General features: G+C 38.0%; 1 protein-coding gene and 2 pseudogenes across 6 annotated transcripts in view; 1 reads left to right on the top strand and 2 right to left on the bottom strand.

Moving 5' to 3' along the window:
• ZFYVE9 (zinc finger FYVE-type containing 9) overlaps nucleotides 1-20,551 on the bottom strand; it is a 203,573-nt gene that overhangs the window by 100,605 nt on the left and 82,417 nt on the right. For 5 of the 6 annotated variants that reach the window (XM_030942771.1, XM_010372025.2, XM_030942770.1 and 2 more), the window contains one exon: nucleotides 14,868-16,975. In XM_030942771.1, coding sequence (XP_030798631.1) covers nucleotides 14,868-16,975 — 2,108 coding nt within the window. Of the gene's footprint in view, nucleotides 1-14,867; nucleotides 16,976-20,207; nucleotides 20,323-20,551 lie in introns of all 6 variants that reach the window. The other variant, XM_030942773.1, reaches the window with a different exon arrangement.
• LOC104669115 lies at nucleotides 662-1,201 on the bottom strand (annotated as a pseudogene).
• On the top strand, nucleotides 1,921-2,684 carry LOC104669124 (annotated as a pseudogene).

Below are 20,551 nucleotides of genomic sequence, written 5' to 3' on the forward strand. Positions count from 1 at the left end.
ATGTACCACCACAACCAGCTATTTTTTAATTTTTAGTAGAGATGAGGTCTCACTATGTTGCCTGGGCTGGTCTCAAACTCCTGAGCTCAAGAGATCCTCCCACCTTGGCCTCCCAAAGTGCTGAGATTACAGGAGTGAGCCACCACACCTGGCCCATTATCCAATTTTGGACACAAATTACTTTAAATGTATTTGCTATTCTAGTTTAGTAACACTAAAATACACATCTCTTTGTTACTGCACTTGTTTTAAGAATTATTTACTCAAAAAAGGAATCATTAGCTCAAAAAATTGGAACATATATCCCCCTTTTATTGGCAGAGATGAGGTCTTGCCACGTTGCCCACACTGCTCTTGAACTCCTAGGCTCAAGCGATCTGCCTGCCTCGGCCTCCCAGAGTTCTGGGATTACAGGTGTGAGCCACCACGCCCAGCTACAGATGGCTTGTTTTTTTTTTTTTAGTAATGTAAAATATGTGAGCTTTATTACATGCTAAAGAAAGATAATATGACCCAAATTTACCAAAGTTACAATAAAATATTTTTAAACATATACAACATTGCAAATAACTGATGCTTTTTTCAATAAAGATACCTGATATACTATTTAAAGACAGGATAAAACAAAGATACGTTTAATGACTTCCATATCATTTAAAAGTCATCTTATTGAACAACACATCATGAAATCTATAGTTGTATATCTAGGAAATTTACCAATGGTGCTCTCTTCTACCGGTGTGTATATTTTAATTTGTCTCATATGAGTGTCTCTTCCATTTTGATGACTGGCTAGAACAGCAATCTGTATCATGAATGCACGAGTTGGCTTCCTATGATTATCAGTTAAGGGAATGTGAATCCAGTCACTTGGTTCCACCAATTCAAGTTGCCGAATTTCTTGAAGGTTGTGAAAATTATTTCCTACTTTGGCTGAGATCTTGCTTGGAGTATAGCTTTCATCAGATTTGTAGTCTGCATAAATACATGTCTTAACTGTTGTTTTTCTTCTGAATTGGATGTTCACTAAATAAGGCTGGGAGCCATCTGATTGCCAATAAGATTCTAGATTGTCATCTTGTAACTGATCCACTCCAAATTCTGGTTTGCAAGATGAGAGTGACCAAAAAGCCTGTGACCCAATGTCCCATACTGTTCCAGTCCTTTCCAACTGCTTAGGGTCAGCACCAGGAGATGTTTGGTGTGGTCAGTTTTTAAATATTCTGGCTGCTTGCCAAAACTCAGGTTCTCAGGATCTCCAGCAGCTCTGTGCCACTCCCATCCGGCTTCCTAGGACAGCCTGGGTTCCCCAGTGACCCACATGTGGCTTTTTAATGTATAAATATAACAGTGTCAATTTCACCAGCATTGAATACTATCAACATTTTCTATTTTTTGTTATATAAGCATAAAATTTTAATTTCTACCTTAGTGTCTAGTAAATTAAAATATTTCTCCATTGTTTACCAACCCACCTAAACATCTTTTTGCTCATTTATATACTGAAAATGTGATGTTTTAACTAACGTAGATGCTGTAAATAATAAAGATACTTTGCCAGTTGACATTCTATAACCAAATTCTGATTTGTTCCACCAGAGAGAGCATTGATTTAAGACTCAATGTAAAACAATAATATAAACTCTGTGTTTTTCTTTCTTTTGTCACCTACCTAGACTGGAGTGCAGTGGTATGAGCACAGCTCACTGCAGTCTCAACCACCCTGGGCTCAGGTGATCCTCCTGAGCAGCTGGGACCACAGGCACATGCCACCATGCCCAGGCTGGTCTAGAATTCCTAGGCTCAAGTCATTGCCTGCCTTGGCCTCCCAAAGTGCTGGGATTACAGGCGTGAGCCACCACACCAAGATTGTTTTTCAAATAATTCTCTTCTTTAAAAAAATTATAATCCGGTGGTTTGTGCTTGCCATCGGTGGCTGTGTCAGTCTCTGGTAAAGGTGTGTCACTGTTGGCCGCAACCTCTGGGCTGGAATGAGCCATGTTCCTGATGCAGCAGGGAGCCCAGCCATGGCCAGTACAGTGGTAGCAGTCGGACTGACCATTGCTGCTGCAGGATATGCCGGCTGTTATGTTTTACAACCCATAAGGCATGTAGAACCTCAAGTAAAACAAATTTTTCGGCCAGGCATGGTGGCTCATGCCTGTAATCCCAGCACTTTGGGAGGCTGAGGTGGGCGGATCATGAGGTCAGGAGATCAAGACCATCCTGGCTAACATGGTGAAACTCCATCTGTGCTAAAAATACAAAAAATTAGCCAGGTGTGGTGGCACACGCCTGTAGTCCCAGCTACTTGGGAGGCTGGTGAGCCAAGACTGCGCTACTGCACTCCAGCCTGGGCGACAGAGCGAGACTCTGTCTCAAACAAAACTAAACAAAACAGAACAAAAAACCCCAAAACAAATAAACAACAACAAAAAACCAAATTTTTCAAAGTCTACCAAAATCTGCCTTCGGTGGAGGCTATTACAGAGGTGTGTTTGAATCCGAGATGACAAAATGGAAAGTAGCATTAATAGTAGCTGTAAGCACTACTGCCAATAAAGAGAAAATAAGAGGTGCTCATTGACAAATTACACTCTTAAATCATCCAGGTATATCTTCTTCTATCATAACCAAAAATCAATGGAGCAAATGATTTGCTAGAATGTCAAACTAAAAAATGAAGTAAATGTATGAATTTTAAGTTCATATTACTTTATGTATATGAGTACCATTTTTTTGCAATAAAATGCCTCAGCGCTACAATAAAAATGTGACCTAGATTAAATGGATAAATTTCCAGAAACACAACATCTACCAAGACTGAATCAGTAATAAACAGAAAATCTGAATAAACCTATAACTAGTGGGGAGATCGAATCAGTAATCAAAAACTTCTCAACAAAGAAAAGTCCTAGATTAGATGATTTTGCTGGTAAATTCTACCAAACATTTAAAGAACACCAATCCTTCTCAAACTCTTCCAAAAAACTGAAGAGGAGGAAACACTTCCTAACTCATTCTATGAAGCCAGCACTATCTCGATACCAAAACAAGGCAAACATATTATAAGAAAACTACAGACCAATATTCTGTATGAATGTATATTGATACAAAAATCCTCAAGTAATTAATAGCAAATTAAATTGAACATATTAATAGAATTATACACCATAACCAAGTGATATTACTGGAATGCAAGGATAATTCAACATATGAAAATCAATTAATGTAATCACATTACCTGAACAAAATGAAACGAAAAACCCCAAATGATCATCTCAATTCATACAGAAAAAGCATTTAACAAAATTCAACACTTTCATGATTTAAAAAACCTTAAAACAACCCTAGTAACAGAAGTAAATTATCTCAGCATAATAAAGGCCATATATTAAAAATCCAGAGCCAACATCACATGCACTGGTAAAAGACTGAAAGCTAGTCTGGCCAACATGGTGAAACCCTATCTCTACTAAAAATACAAAAATTAGCCAGGCATGGTGGCATGTGCCTGTAATCCCAGCTACTCAGGAGGCTGAGGTAGAAGAATCGCTTGAACCTGGGAGGCAGAGGTTGCAGTGAGCCGAGATCGTGCCACTGCACTCCAGCCTGGGTGACAGAGTGAGACTCCATCTAAAAAAAAAAACAAAAAACAAACAAACAAAGAACGACTGAAAGCTGGCCAAGCATGGTGACTCACACCTGTAATCCTAGCACTTTGGGAGGCCAAAACAGGCAGATCGCTTGAGCCTAGGCGTTCAGAACCAGCCTGGGCAACACAGTAGACCTCATGTCTACTAAAAAATTTAAAAAATTACTCAGGTGTGGTGGTTCACACCTGTTAGTCCCAGCGACTCAAGAGGCTGAGGTTGGAAGATATCTTGAGCCCAGGAGGCTAAGGATGCAGTGAGGTGAGATGGTGGCAGTGCACTCAAGTCTGGGTGACAGAGTGAGACCCTGTCTCAAAAAAAAAGACTGAAAGAACTTTTGCTTTAAGATAGAAAAAAGATAAGGTTATGTACTTTTGCCATGTCTATTTAACATAGTATTGGAAATTTAGCCAGAGCAATTAAAAATAAATAAAAGGCATCCAAATTGGAAAGGAAAAGGTAAAATTATCTCTGTATACTGACAACATATGCTACATTCAGTAAACCTCAAAGATTCCCCACAAACTAACACACAAAAACTGTTAGAGCTAATAAATGTGGCAAAGTTTCAGGATACAAAATCAACAAAAAAGTCAGCTGCATTTCTACATACTAATAATGAATTATCCAAAAAAGAAATTAAGGAAACAATTCCATTTACAATAGCAACAAAAAGAATAAAATACCCAGAAATTAACTTAACCAAGGAGGTAAAATACTTGTACAGTGAAAACTACAAAAGACAAAATATTGCCAAAAGAAATTAAAGAACATATAAATAAATGGAAAAACATCCCATGTTCATGGACTAGAAGACTTATTATTAAGATGTCAACAATGCCCAAAGTGATCTACAGATTCAATGCAATCTGTATCAAAACCCCAACTGTATTTTCTGCAGAAACAGAAAAATCCTTCTTAAATTCAAACTGAATCTCAAGGGATCCAGAATAGCCAAAATAATCTTGACAAACAACAACCCCAGAGGACTCTCATTCCGTGGTTTCAAAACTTACTACGAAGCTATGGTAATGAAAACCATGTGGTACTGACATTAAAGACAGACATAAAGACCAATGGAATAGAAAAAAGCCCAGAAATAAACTCTCACTTATATGGTCCAAAAGTTTTGACAAGAGTGCCAAAACCATTCCATAGGAACAGAACAGTCTTTCCAACAAGTGGTACTGAGAAAACCAGATACCCACATTCAAAAAACTAAATCTAAGCTAATACTATACACGAAAAATTAATTCAAAATGGATCAAAGACCTAAACACAAGCACTAAAACTGCAAAACACTTAGAAGAAAACATAAGGGAAAGACTTCATGACATCAAATTTGGAGATGATTTCTTTGATATGACACCAAAAGCACAACAAAAGAAAATGTAAGTTGGAGTTCATCAAAATTAAAAACTTTGGTGCATCAAAGGACAACATAGTGAAAAACCCAAGAATGAGAGAAAATAGCTGCAAATCATTTATGTGATAGGAGACTGATATCCAGAATTATATATAAAGAGCTCTAAAACTCAGCAACAGAAAAGACAACCCAATTTAAAAATGGGCAAAAGACCTGAAGAGACATTTCTCCAGAGATATATAGAGACAAGTACATGAAAACATGCTCAACATCACTAATCATTAGAGAAATACAAACCAAAACCACAGTGAGATACCACTTCACACCTATTAATATGGCTATTATCAAAACAACAGAAAACAAGTGTTGACAAGTATATTAGTCCATTTTCACATTGTTATGAAGAACTACTGGAGACTAGATAATTTATGAAGAAAAGGGATTTCACTCACAGTTCCACAGACTTAACAGGGAGCATGACTGGAAGGCCTCAGGAAACTTACAATCACGTCAAAAGGCAAAGGGGAAGCAAGCACATCTTACCATCGTGGAGCAGGAGAGAGAGAGCATGCAAAGGGGAAAGTGCCACACTTTCAAACAACCAGATCTCATGAGAACTCACTATTAAGAGAACAGCAAGGGGGAAATCTGCCCCCACTATTCAATCACCTCCTACCAGGCCCCTCCCCCAACACATGGGGATTACAATTCGGATGAGATTTGGGTGGGGACACAGAGCCAAACCGTATCAACGAAGATGTAGGAAACTGGAACTCTTGTGAATAGTTGGTGGGAATGGAAAATTGTGCAACTGCAGTGGAAAAAGAATATGGTGCTTAATCAAAAAATTAAACACAGGACTACCATACAATCCAGCAATTCTACTTCTGGGTATATACACAAAGAACTGAAAGCAGGGACTCAAATAGATACTTGTATACCCATGTTCATAGTAGCATTATTGGTAATAGCCAAGAGGTGAAAACAAGTGAAGTGTCCATTGATGGATAAATGAATTAACAAAATGTGGTACATACATACAATGAAATATTCAGAGTTATAAAGGAATGAAACTCTGATACACACTATGTGATGATTGGTATTAGGTGTCAACTTGACTGGACTGAGGAATGCCAAGATGGCTAGTATTGCTTCTGGGTGTGTCCGTGAGGGTACTGCCAGAGGAGACTGACATTTAAGTCAGTGGACTGGGAGAGGAAGACCCACTCTCAACGGGGGTGGGCACCATCCAATCAGCTGCCAGTGCATGAAAACAAAGCAGGCAGAAGAAGCAAAGATAAGCCTGCTTGCTGAGTCTTCTGGCTTGCTTTCTCTTTTTCCTTATCAGATGCTTATATCCCCTCCTCCTGCCCATGTACATCAGACTCCAGGTTCTTTGGGCTCTGGATTCTGAGACTTGCACTAGCAGCCTCCTGGGGGCTCTCAGGCCTTGGGCCTCAGATTGAGGGCTGCACTTTTGGTTTCCCTGCTTTTGAGGCTTTCAAACTTGGGCTGAGCCATACCACTAGCTTCTCTTTCCCCAGCTTGCCAATAGATTATTGTGGGAATTCACCTTCTAACCATGTGAGCTGATTCTCCCTAATAAATTCTTGTATATACACATATATCCTACCTATTAAAGTCATATATATATCATATACCATATATATCACATATATATGATATATATATATCTCCATATCCTATTGGTTCTGTCCTTCTGACTAATACATGCTACAACATGGATGAAATGTGAAGATAGACACAGAGGTACAAACATTGTGTAACCCCTCTTATATGAGGTACCTAGAATAGTGAAATTCATACAGAGAGTAGAATAGCAGTCACCAGGCATCAGGGGCAAGGAAAGATGGAAAGTTATTAAGTTTGAGATGATAAAAATGGCCAGGCACGGTGGCTCATGCTTGTAATCCCAGCGCTCTGGGAGGCCGAGGCGAGCAGATCACCTGATGTCAGGAGTTTGAGACCAGCCTGACTAACATGGCGAAACCCCGTCTCTACTAAAAATACAAAAATTAGCCAGACGTGGGGGTGGGTACTTGTAATTCCAACTACTCAGGAGGCTGAGGCAGAAGAATCACTTGAACCCAGGAGGCGGAGGTTGCAGTGAGCCAAGATCACGCCATTGCACTCCAGCCTGGGCAATGAGGCGAGACTCTGTCTCAAAAAAAACAAAAAGTTCTGGAGATAGTTGTTATGGTTGTACAACAATGTGAATGCATTTAATGCCACTGAACCATACACCCTCAGACCCATATACACTGGTAAATTTTATGTTATGCATATTTTACCACAATAAAAAATTATGACTAGTATTTAGAATGTATCAGCAGACTAGATATTGAGGAGATGGCTTTCAGGAGAAGAGATGCAAAATACAAAAAATAGCATGAACTCAGTGCAAACATTTTCTAGCTACGTGTGCTTTATTCCACTTTGCACCTAAGTTAACTGTGAATAACATTTGGTACTGAGTGAGGGCCTACTACCTTTCTGCTTCCCAAGGAGCCCAACCAGTGGCCATGTTTTAAAACCAAAGGAAGCCAGGAGCAGTGGCTCACACATATAATCCTAACACTTGGGGAGGCTGAAGTGAAGACAATCCGTTGACCCCAGGACTTCGAGACCAGCCTAGGCAACATTAATTTTTTTTTTAAAAATCAGTGGCTGGGTGCAGTGGCTCACGCCTGTAATCCCAACACTTTGGGAGGCCAAGGTGGGTGGATAACCTGAGGTCAGGAGCTCGAGACCAGCCTGGCCAACATGATTAAACCCTGTCTCTACTAAAAATACAAAAAATTAGTCAGGTGTGGTGGCAGGCGCCTATAATCCCTGCTACTTAGGACGCTGAGGCAGGAGAATTGCTTGAACTCAGTAGGCAAAGGTTGCAGTGAGCCAAGATCTTGCTACTGCACTCCAGGCTGGGCAACAAGAGTAAAACTCCATCTCACGAAAAAAAAAAAAAAAGAAATTAGTTACGCGTGGTGGCACATGCTTGTTGATGCTTGTTGCCCCAGCTACCCAGGAGGCTGAGGTGGGAGGATTGCTTGACCTTGGAAGGTCACGGCTGCAGTGAGCCATGATTATGCCACTGCACTCCAGCCTGGGCAACAGAGCAAGAGTTTGTCTCAAAAAAAATAAATAAATAAAACAAAACAGGATAAAAAAAATCCTTAAGAAAACTGATCTCTGAAGTTATTGTCTTAATGTGCTACTAATACAGATTTTCTGTATTCACACCTAAATTCTCAAATGTTAAACAAAAATGACTTCAACTCAAGTTACCCAAAAATAAACTGCAACTAATTTAGCAACTATTCAAAATAAGAAATTTATATCTAATAAAATAAATATTAGACATTTTTCATCTTTCTCTTTGAAACAGTATTTAAGAAATTTGTTTTAAAAATTATGCCATAAAGGCCAGGCATGGTGGCTCACACCTATAATCCCAGCACTTTGGGAGGCCGAGGCTGATGTATTGCTTGAGCCCAGGAGTTTTGAGACCAGCCCAGGCAACACGGCGAAATCCCGTCTCTACAAAAAAATACAAAAATTACCTGGGTATGGTGGTGTGTGCCTGTAGTCCCAGCTACTCAGGAGGCTGAGGTGGGATAATTGCCTGGGCCCAGGAAGTAGAGGCTGCAGTGAGTTGAGATTGCATCACTGCACTCCAGCCTGTGTGACAGAGTGAGACCCTGTCTCCAAAAATTAAAAATAAAAATTATGGTGTAAATGCAGACATTCCTCTCAGAAATGCAAAGAAAATAACATAAAAATCACCATAAAGAAACCTATTTATTTTTAATCTCTCAACTTTATTTACGGGAAAGAGCATGAGTTATACAGTTAGCAAGACTGCTTCAGAGTTCTACCATATCAGTTTCTTCAATGTTAATTAGGGATACCATCATCTATCTCATAGGTTTACCAGGAAGATTAAATTAGATAAAGCAGAGTAGGCACGAAACAAATGCCAGCTCCCTTTTGTTTCTAGAAGTCAAAGTCCCTGAGTTTGAATCCTAACTCCACTTACCAGCTGTGTGATTTTGAACAAGTTACTAAATCTTTCTAGGCCTATTTTGTCACTTGTAAATGTGGATTGTAACAGTAGCTACTTCCTAGGGTTGTTATGTGTATTAAATAAAGCCTATAAGTCTGGATTTAGAAAAGCACCTGGCAAATGATAAACAATAAATATTAGTATGTCATTCTCCTCACAACCACCACCACCACCACAATCTTTCTGCTTCCCACTGCAGAGCATCTGCAGCTTTGTAACTGTTCATTTCTCATTTCATATCTTTAAGTCATCTACAGAAACATGAATGATATGTTTTACCAAGAGGCCCATTCTTTTCCTTTTTTTTTTTCTGCTTCTCTTTAGTAAAAAACAGAATACCACACAGTAAGTAAATGCTCACTGAATGAAAGAACAAATAATATGTCATAAATTTTTTTTTGTTTTGAGACAGAGTCTCGCTCTGTCACCCAGGCTGGAGTGCAGTGGTGTGATCTCAATCTTGGCTCACTGCAACCTCCGCCTCCTGGGTTCAAACAATTCTTGTGCCTCAGCCTCCCAAGTAGCTGGGATTACAGCTGCCTGCCACCACACCCGGCTAATTTTTGTATTTTTAGTAGAGATGGGATTTCACCATATTGGCCGGGCTGGTCTCGAACTCATGATCTCAAGCTATCCACCTGCCTCAGCCTCCCAAAGTGCTGAGATTAAAGGCGTGAGCCACTGCATCTGGCTAAATTTTTAATTTTTTAAAAAAAGAACAAATAAATGGAAATAGGTGGACAGGTAGCAGCACAGACTGGTCCTACAGAACTTTTCTTGCTTCGCCAACCTAAAATGCTTGTATTGCAAAGATAATATAACAATCTCACCATATCTCCAAGGACAAATACTGATTCTAACCCACTAAGTCAGGACTGGACTGGATTATTTTTTAATTCATCTAATAAATATCTACTGATTGAAAGTCAGTAAACTGACTGAAAGTTTGATGCCAAGCACAAAGGGCTCTTGAAATTTCAATTCACTGTTAGGCTTTACTTTCCCTCTCCAATGTAACTATCTCACTGTCCTCAAACCTTCATCATCTATCCCTATTTCACCCTTCACAATGTTTATATTTTCTATATGAAGTATGAGCCAATCAGTTGTAAATTTCTTCATGCTCTCACCACTAACTTCATAAACCAACCTCTGTCTGGCCCTACCCACTGAAGAGCAAATCCTCAACATGTTGTAGATCCCATCCCTTTGGCTTTCTCAAGGATTTTTCTCTTCCTTTGTTCAATCCTCCCTTTCTCCTAAAACTTCTTTTCTAGAGGATCACCTATACCACTATATAAAGACAACAGTATTTCCCATCCTCAAAAAGGCATCCATAACCACCATCTCCATCTAATAATTGCTACAATTTTTTTCTGTTTTCATGGCAAAAGTTCTTCAAAAAGCCATCTCCACTTCCTCCCTTCATATTCCACTTTCAATGCATTCCCATCTGGCTTCTGTATCCATTGCTCCACTCAATCAGCTTTTTTCAATGACACTGTTATAGCCAAGTCCAATGGTCCCTTTCCTAACCATATCTTACTGACAGTATTTTATATAGGTGATAACCCCTTTCACAAACTACATTCCTCTTTTGACTTCCAAGAGACCATATTTTCCTGGTTTTCTATTTATTTACCTCTCTGCTCACTCCTTGGCAACTGGTACTGGGTCCTCCTCTGCTTGACTTCAAGGGCTCAGCCCTGAGTCCATTCTCTTCCCTTGGTAATCTCACCCATTCCCATGGCTTCCCATTGTGCTCCTTATATGACCTGCAAAGCTCGACATCATCTATTCCTTAAGTTCCTCATCAGCATTTTTTTTTTTAATGGAGATGGGGTCTCAGCTCTGTCACTCTCACTAGAGTACAGTGGCTATTCGCAGGCATGATCAGCATTTTTCTTCCTGCAGCATTTTTCTCTCTGTTCTTTGAAGAACTGACTCCTCAACCTTGATGTGTCATCTATGTCACTTCTCAGATGCCTTCTTCTCATACCTTCTTCTCCCACCCCCATTTTTTATATTATCCCTCCTTATCTCCCTCATGGCCCTTGCCACAAGTCATGCTTTTTTGTTTTGTTTTGTTTTTGTCACTGGCCTACTCTTTACATACCATGAGGGTAAGCAGCACAACATCATTGATACAAACTTGGCACCCAGCACAGCGACAGACAGATAACAGGCACTCCGTGTTTGCTGAATTAATCAATGATCTGGGACTCATTTACTCACTCATTAACAAACATTTATTGAGTACTTCACAAGTGCCAGGTATTTGTGCTGGATGCTGAATACAAAAACAAATCAGAGGCAATCTCAAGATCTTTACAACCTAATGGGGAACAAAGACAAAGACAATACTGTGTGATAAGTGCTATGACAGTCAGGGTGAGACCACTTTTAACCAATACAGCCTTTTGGAGAGTGTGTAATGGAAAATATTTCCCTGGGTTCAGCTTCACTAGAACCCATTAATCTAAATGTTGGTCCTGTTTTTTTCATGCCAGATGGCTAAAATCACATCAATTACAAGGCAAGACAAATTTTCATGCAAAGTATGAGGGAAACTGTAAAACTGACATGTAATATTCTAAAGCAGCTACTTACTACTCTCATATCTATTCGCTCCCATCAGTATATAAGTAAATAAAAAACTAGGGAAAGAAACATCTCGGTTTGAATCTGTTCTTAAGTAGGAACAATACATATGACTAATTTAAAAATATTTTCCAAAGTTCTTACACCCATTATATCTAAATTTGATACCATCATCTAAAGATTGAAGGCACTGGATTAAAAAAAAAAGTACTGCTGCGTTAAGAAATAGTATTCATTTATTTTTTAATTCATCTAACAAATATCTACTGAGCACCCACAAGCTCTAGGGCTGAGGATACAGCAACAATCAAGGCAGAAAAAATCCTTACCCTCATGGAGCTTGGAACTGAATTGCAAAAACAAATAATAAACTAAGATAAGATATAAATGAAATCATAATTAGAAAGTCAGTAGATTGGCCGGGCACAGTGGCTCATGTCTGTAATCCCAGCACTTTGGGAGGCCAAGGCAAGTGGATCACTTGAGGTCAGGAGCTCCAGGCCAGCCTGGCCAACATAGTGAAACCCCTGATCGCTACTAAAAATACAAAAATTAGCCAGGTGTGGTGGCACATGCCTGTGGTCCCAGCTACTAAGGAGGCTGAGGCAGGAGAATTACCTGAACCCAGGAGGCAGAGGTTGCAGTGAACTGAGATCACAAGAGATCACGCCACACACTCCAGCCTGGGCAACAGAGACTCTGTCTCTCAAAAAAAAAAAAAAAAAAAAGATTCCCATGAGATCATAAATTCCAATTTACATACCTCTGAATCCCCAATACCTACCCTAGAACCTTTTATATATTAGACACAATATATGCTTGTTGCAGTAAAGGGAATATAGCTATAAATGCTAAGTAATTACTACATATGCTTAATTTCTACTGAAATGGAACAAACTTCCTTTTTTTCAATATATAACATTATTTTACAAAATCACATCGCTTGGGGTATTTTTCTAGCTGCATTCCCAGCATAATCCAATTAATATCTATGTTTATAAGCCCTTTGCTTCTGAAAAGCTCAAGGATTTTTACAGATATTATCTCATTAATACTTATAACATCTCTAAGGTAAATGAGGGAAAAAGATGAAATTATGAATCCATAATCCACATGAATCAATGAATTCATAAATTCCACAAATTCCACTCAGCAAAAATTCCAACCATTTTGCAATCTGTGATGCATTTTGTGCATCATTTTCTTTCTGAATCCACCTAAGGTACCTATTTACTCATTGTAACTGGATGTGCTGGCCTTTACCAAAAATGTTTTCATTATTTACTTAAGAAAGCAAAAATTTCAGAAAGTGTTACAGTAAGCAAAATACAGAACAACGTAAGAATGATGAATTTAATCTCCAAATAGTATTTCAGCTAACAAGAAGACTGGAAAATATTTAGGAATTAGACACATCATTTTCTTCAAACTTTAGCAATCACAGAACAACAGCCCAGTGTCAGCTTTAGCTTTTTTCTGCTCCCGGTAATTTGGTTCTTTTGTGCTAGGATTTTCTAGTAAACCTTAGTGACTGCCCATCCAGGAACCATTTTCCTCCTCTTTTTTTAAAATAAATTTTATGATATACATTTAAGGTATACAACATGATGTGATGAGATACATCCAGAAAGTAAAAAGGTTACTATAGTAAAGCAAATTAACCTATCTATTGTCTCACATAGTTACCCGTTTTTGTGGCAAGAGGAACTAAACTCTACTCATTTAGCACGAATCCCAAATAAAGTATAATTTTATTCTGCAGAGTCCTCATGTTGTAGATTACACGTCTAGACTTACTCATCCTACATATCACTACTTTCCCTTCTCCTTTGTTAACAGAACCCCACCTTTACTCAGCCCCAGGAGATAAATCATGATTGATTAGATAATCCCAATCCCCTTTGCCTATAATTGTCATGGTCTAAAACTGGCCAGTAAATTGAGGGAAGTTGCTGGAGGTCCCTTCCTCCCTGATACGAGGGTAGCAAGAGTAGAGTGGGCTCTTTTGGCCCCCAGCCAGTTTCTTTGTGCTTAGGAAGTTGTCAGGTTGAGACCTGATAATTAGAACTGAGATACTATCTTCTGACACGAGGGGAAGACCAAGAGAACTTCCATGATCCTGTCTCTGCACCCAGACATAAATCACTGAGTCTCATAGCTTCTGTTTAGATGAAATAAATGTTATTTTCACCTAAGTCACTGGGGGTCAAATACTCTGTTCCTTGAAGTTGAAAGAACCCTAATTAATACAGATGGACCAAAAAATCAGGCAAGAAGGGAGGAAGAGATTAATCATTGAGCACTATGACTTCTCAAATCTCATTTAATCTTGACAACAGCCCAATAAAAGCTATTAATCTTTTTTGGTTTCTTTTTACAGATTATAAAACTAAGGCTTAGTATATGTAATTAATAGTAACAAAGCTGACATTTTATTCTAGACCTGGCACCAAATCTCAAAAATATAAAATCTCCTTCCCTCCTTATTTACAACTCTAAACAAACAAACAAACAAAAAACTAGATGCGGTTTTAGCTAACAAAATTTGGGGAGAGCTAAGGAATCTCATTCTTACAACCTTGTCATAAAAATCTACAGACTTCATTTCTACTTTGTATCAAAGTTATATGGGAGAAAAGACAAAAATATGTGTGCATGTCTATAAAGAGTTCCAGAATGTTTCGTATAATGGCAAAAATCTCACAGAAAAAAAGTGGAATGGATTCTAAGTGTAACATTTTTCAAGAATTAAATGTAATTCTTATTTTTATTTTTTGTATTTAAATGCATTTTTCAATAAATAATGCAATAAAAGTTAATGACAAATATTTCCTAAACTGAAAGAATAACTTCCTTATTTCAAACTATTACATTAACCAAGTAGCTATCAATACAGAAACCACAAAGTTTACACTTCCTCAATTCTCATCTCTTCATAAAAATGGATTCAGCGTAAATCATGGCAACAAAAAAAAGTGTATATACTATCTAAGAATCAGTGAGGTCATTTTTTATACAGAAATTTACTAGAACTGGGTTTTCAAAAATGCTATTTATGTCAACTCAACCAGACATATATTCACCTTACATTGCCTTTATTACTATCTAATTCAGCATGACAAAACACACATGCCAGATTTCTGAGCTTATACATGCAACTTACCTTCCCACATGCTCTGCAGTGATGCCTCCTTTTGGTGAATGTAAACCTGGCTTCACATTTCATGCAATTTGGAGCCTGAGAATCCGGTACCCACACTGGAGCCACCTCACCCAGAGTGGTGAATGGCTTTCTGGCAGAAATTCCAAACTGACCAGCTCTGAGATCATTATCTGGGCTATCTGGAGCTAATGCAAGGCATGGTCTACTGGAGATCTCAGCCTCATAACTTTCTAAATGTTCCCCATTTGTATCAACATTAGAGATGTTTCCCAAAGATGCACCGCATACATTGGTTGCTGAGTTTTCCCCTAATTTTGCTTTCCCAAGAATATCATTTTTATTTTTAGTATTATTTCCACTGTTTGCAGGAAGGTCATTTTGTAAATGGTCTGATAATGGCTTTGGAATTTGAAGTTTAAGATTAGAAGGTTGCTTGGGTCTTGCACCACCAAAAGGAACACTGACAGATGGCAGGCTTGCTACTACCTTGGGGGAAGACTGCCCAAGCACTGATGGAACTTGACTACAGAAATTATGTAAATAATTTTTCTTCATTAGGTCACCAGTGCTATTTAAAAGTAGTCCACTCCCTTCTGTGGCCTCATTTCCTCTCTGTTCATAAATATTTGAGTAGCATTCTGACTTGCTTTCCTCTATTTCTTTTTCTTCTGTTACTGAATCTTCTTTGGAGGGTAAAGTCTTTGGAACAAAAGAAACACCTGGGCCCTGCATTCCATAGGAATCACAACCATTATATAGAGAATTTGCTGCTGGTGTATCTATAACAGTGGAGAAATCACATTCTTCACTTTCACTGATGCAAGTTCCTTTTAAATCTAGACCTGCATCTGCCAATCCAACACACTGTCCTCCACTATCACCATTAGTGTCCTCAGGCTGACTAATCTGTAGAAACTTTTCCTTTTCTTCGTTTACTTGGCTATCATTCATCTCATTTAGTTTAGTCAACTTCCAATTAGTCATGTCCTGAGATTCAGAGAAATGCTCTGTCATATTAAGGAATTCCGTAGTGCCAAGAATTTCTTCATGTTTATAACCTTCATTTTCATCAGCCCTAACTTCACTAGGCACAAGGCAATCTGAAAACCGTTCACAGTCATTATTCCTTCCAGACCCACTAGGCACATCTGGTTTGAGAAGCAAAGGTAAACCAGACCGGAGGGATTCTTCAGTTGTGCTTTCCTCTGCTGGCTCTTTCTTCATCAAAATCCCCTCACTCATGTGGGAAAAGGAATTTGGACTCCCTAGACCTGTCCTAGGAGAGCTGATTTTGCCAGTGAGGTCCTCATCTGGTATATAGTTCTCTTGCTTTCTAATAGCAGGACCTCCATCTGTTCCATGGGATGAGATTACTGAATCAACCGTTAAATTTGTAATCGCAGATATGGAGGGGTCTCTACCTATATTTCCATCATCCTTTAATTGTGAAGGGGAACAGACACTGGCTAGACTATCAGATGAAGTAGTACACAGATGGTTAACAGAACTCCCCTCTATTTTCGGTCTATTCAATGGATCCAATTGTTTCTCTGAGTTCATATCTTTTTCAGTGGACTCATTTATACTAAAACTAAATTGATCAGTTTGTCTGTTTTCATTATCCAGTGAACAGCTAAAAGCATCCATAAGGGATTGACTATTATAATTATTACAATCCTGTAAATCGTTTTGTAATGTCCTTTTGTCACAGTTATGCATGACGGCTACAACAAGAACATTCTTCTCATCTGGCAGACAAGTCAGGTTTCCACATTTCTTCTCTCCCACTTCAACAGCACTGCATTGATCATCACGACTATAGCTTCTCTTAATTAACTGATCTTCTGCAACAGCATTTTCATCAATCCACATTGTGGCAATCTCTGGATTTAAATTACAGTCTTGTCCATTAGCACAATGATCCTCTTCCTCTGTGGTCAGGGGAGCTGAATGAGCCAGAGAGAAGACTTTCAGTTGTGGTTGTGACTCATTAGAAACTGCAGATTCATTCACACTGGCCAAAGTAGGGTTAAATGACAGCCGGTCAGAAGAGGGATCTAGAATCTTATTCCACTTTGTATCCAATAAAGTAGAAGAAACTGTTTCATCTGGAAAAAAATAAGTAATTAAAATAAGTTTGCTTGTAACACTGGAAAAGCTTATGACTAAGTTAATCAACATTTCTAACTATCCTTTGAAAATTAAATATTCCAAGGATATTAGATTTCTAATTCGGGGCTAAAAATAAGAAAACATATTTCAGACAATTCTCTGCAATTATACGTCACCAAATGGTAATATCTCAGACTATTCCAAGCAACAAGAGAATTCTACCTCAATCTAATAACATAATTAAAATGACCCACAGGTGAATGGGACCCAGAAGAGGGGAAAGCACCCTTGGATTGAGCAAAGCCAGGACAGGTGCTAATCTAATGGATTAGATGGAAAAAATATTAGAACAGTGGCTAGGATAAGTAATTAAGTAGGAGGGAAAATGAAATTTTCTGTAGAGACTGAATGTTCTACAATCTATATTACAATTGGGATGTGGGTTTGAGTGATATACCCATTTGTCAAAACTGGACAGTTAAGATCTATGCATTCTAATATATATAAAGTTTACCTTTTAAAAAGCTGTAAAAAAATAAGAATGAAGCAGGAAGTGAGAAGGTGATAACGGTATAAATGAAACAAAATGGCAGCATATGAAACGCTGTGAAAGCTGGATGATGGGCACACTGGGGTTTATTATACTTTTTACTTAAAAATATTTTAAATTTGCCCAACACGTTAAAAGAACGTTTGCCACGGTATGTGAAATTCTGCTTGTAACCATGTCACAAGCAGATATTGTATTTGTCACAATACAAAATACTGTATTGTATTTGTCACAATACAAAATATTAATCAGGTTCATATTTATATTATTATCTAAGGACACTGGGCAAAAAGTGTTCATTTATCACATCAACCTTCTTATAGTCTACCAGTAAGCATAACTTCATATAATGTTTCTGTTTAGTTTTTAACAGATCATAACTACAATGGCTAAGTTATTCTCTCAAGTTATAGGGCTATTGCATATGTCTAAGTAAATCAGAGAAATAAGGAACAATGCATTCAGTGCCTTTCCTGCTTTCTTCCTCCAGTATCTCTGATAATCATGGCCCTGAAATTATGCAGATATATTTGTAACCTCAATCCTCATCTGTAACATTAATCTTCAATGTTTCCATAGCACCTTAATCAAAATTTTATTAAGGCATTTACTACACTGAAATGCAATAGTTTATTTACCCTTCTCTTTCAACCACTGAATGATTTCTGAAGGCAGAAATCATTTCTGTCAATATAAGTCCTCACTTTGCATAGTGCCTGATAGGTAGTAGATACACAATAAATATGTAAGTGAATATCTACCATAGTAAAAGCATCAGGATTGAGGAACATGAAGATTAAACGATAGCTCTTGCCTCTAAGAAGGATACAATCTCATTGGGAGAATAAGAGATACATACAAACATCTAATTAGCAGTATGGAGTAGCATAGGTACAGTAAGTCCTCACTTAACATTGTTGATAGGTTCTTGGAAACTACAATTATAAGCAAAACAACTCACTGCATAAAGAAGCCGATTTTACTATAAGCTAATTGATATAAATAACAGTTAAGGTTCTCCGGCATACAGTACATCAATTTGCTTAAAGTCACAGTTTCCAAGAACTTATCAAAGACATCAAGTGAGGACTCAGTGTATCTGAAAACTATTATGTAGGAGTAGAAAATAAATTCAGAGGAGAAAGATATTTTCCAGGATGAGGCAAGTGAGCTTGAATTCATGGAGGCAGGAAGAACTGGGCTACGCTTCAAAGACAGTTTTAGGTAAGTTTGGAAAAGAAAGCATTAATAAATAGAGGAATAAGGAAAAGCATATCCCCAAATATAAGAATTTAAGGAAGCAATAAGTAAATCAGTTTGGGTTGAGAAAAGAATTAGTGTAAAGAAGTAGCTGTTGTTGTTTAAAAGGGCATAAAACTCAGATTGTGTGAAGAATGGGCTTAGTATCCTCTGAAATGTCAAATCCTGAATTTACCAAATTTGAACCAGTAGAGATTTTATAGACATTTGAAGTTTAGTAACACAGGCTTCCTTAAAAGAAAAGAAAAAAAAAGCAAATAAGTCATATTTCCAATATGGTTCCTGGAAACAAAAAAATAGTTACAGCTTCTTACGAGAATATTTAGCAATGTTCAAACAGAAATGATTGGGTATTAAAATTTTCATTATTCAACTGCCTCCTACCTGGGCATAATGTTAACTGCCTAGTGTCATCACAGTCTGTGGTATATTTTTTCATTTAAATAAGAAAATAAATTAACACAAAATGAGAAATCATTTTATTTAAAGTATATTCTGTAAGATACCATGAGGCTTGAAGTGATAGTTTTTAATGCAACTGGTAGTGAGATTCAAAAAAATAGTTCAAACAAATGAAACACAAAGTTACAATGAAGAAGCTGGTTTCAGAAATCCTTCTCCTTCTAAAGGAGTTATTATTTTGTAAGCAATTGCTCTATTTTATAACTAAAATATTTTTACTGATTCAACAAAAATGTATTGAAAAACAACTACACACAAAGCACCCTAATAGAATCTACAGAAGTCACAAAGAGACAAATGAATGAACTAAGAGTTTGATTAGACTCAGTGGTATTCTAGCACAGTATTCACATGATTAGGTGTAATACACGTCTAGGTACTTATGACTCAAAGAACTGTGATACACAGGGCTAAATCAAAACAAAGATTAAGAAAATACTTATACAAACAGTTGAAACTCAGAAAATAATATACTTTCCAGCTTGGTATGTACAAAGCCCACTTGGATGATGTAAAACCCCAAATGATTAGATTTCACATTTACATGAATCGGGAATGAGTCTAGGAATATAGGTTAGTGTTAGGTCATCAATCGTAAAATATGAGAAGAGCAGGCCATTCTGGTAGCCTTCCTCTCTCTCTTCCCTCCTTACTGTCATGATCCCATATTCAATTTAAGGCTGGCTCTATTAAAGATCTAAAGCAACAAAATCAAACCTAATCTGTCTTCCCATCTGCTATCAAAGAATAGCCTGAACCACTGAATATAGCAAAGGTTTGTAAACCAATATGAAAATCATGGGCTACATTATTTTTTGAGACAGGGTCTCGCTCTGTCACCTGGGCTGGAATACAGTGGCATGATCACAGCTCACTGCGGCCTCTATCTCTAGGGCTCAAGTGATTCTCCCTCCTTTGCCTCCCGAATAGCTGGGACCACAGGTGCACCACCACACCTGGCTAATTTTCTTTGTATTTTCTGTAGAGATGGAGTTTCGTCATGTTGCCTGGACTGGAATCATGGACTTTGGATGGAAATATATCACTTTGTAAACTTGTTAATGCCATTTCCTGTTAGAAATAGAGAACACAGGGGAAATACAGTAAGGAGGAAGAAATTTAATTATGGCTTACCCATTCAAGTTAAACCAAGAGGGAAATTAGAAGTGAATCTCTTGGGCAGGCATGGTGGCTCATGCCTATAATCCCAGCACTTTGGGAGGCTGAGGAGGAAGGACTGCTTGACACCAGGAGTTTAAGACCAGCCTGGCCAACATGGCAAAACCCCTTCTCTACTAAA

This window comes from Rhinopithecus roxellana, chromosome 12 (genome assembly GCF_007565055.1).
Source record: "Rhinopithecus roxellana isolate Shanxi Qingling chromosome 12, ASM756505v1, whole genome shotgun sequence".
NCBI classification, from domain to species: domain Eukaryota; kingdom Metazoa; phylum Chordata; class Mammalia; order Primates; family Cercopithecidae; genus Rhinopithecus; species Rhinopithecus roxellana.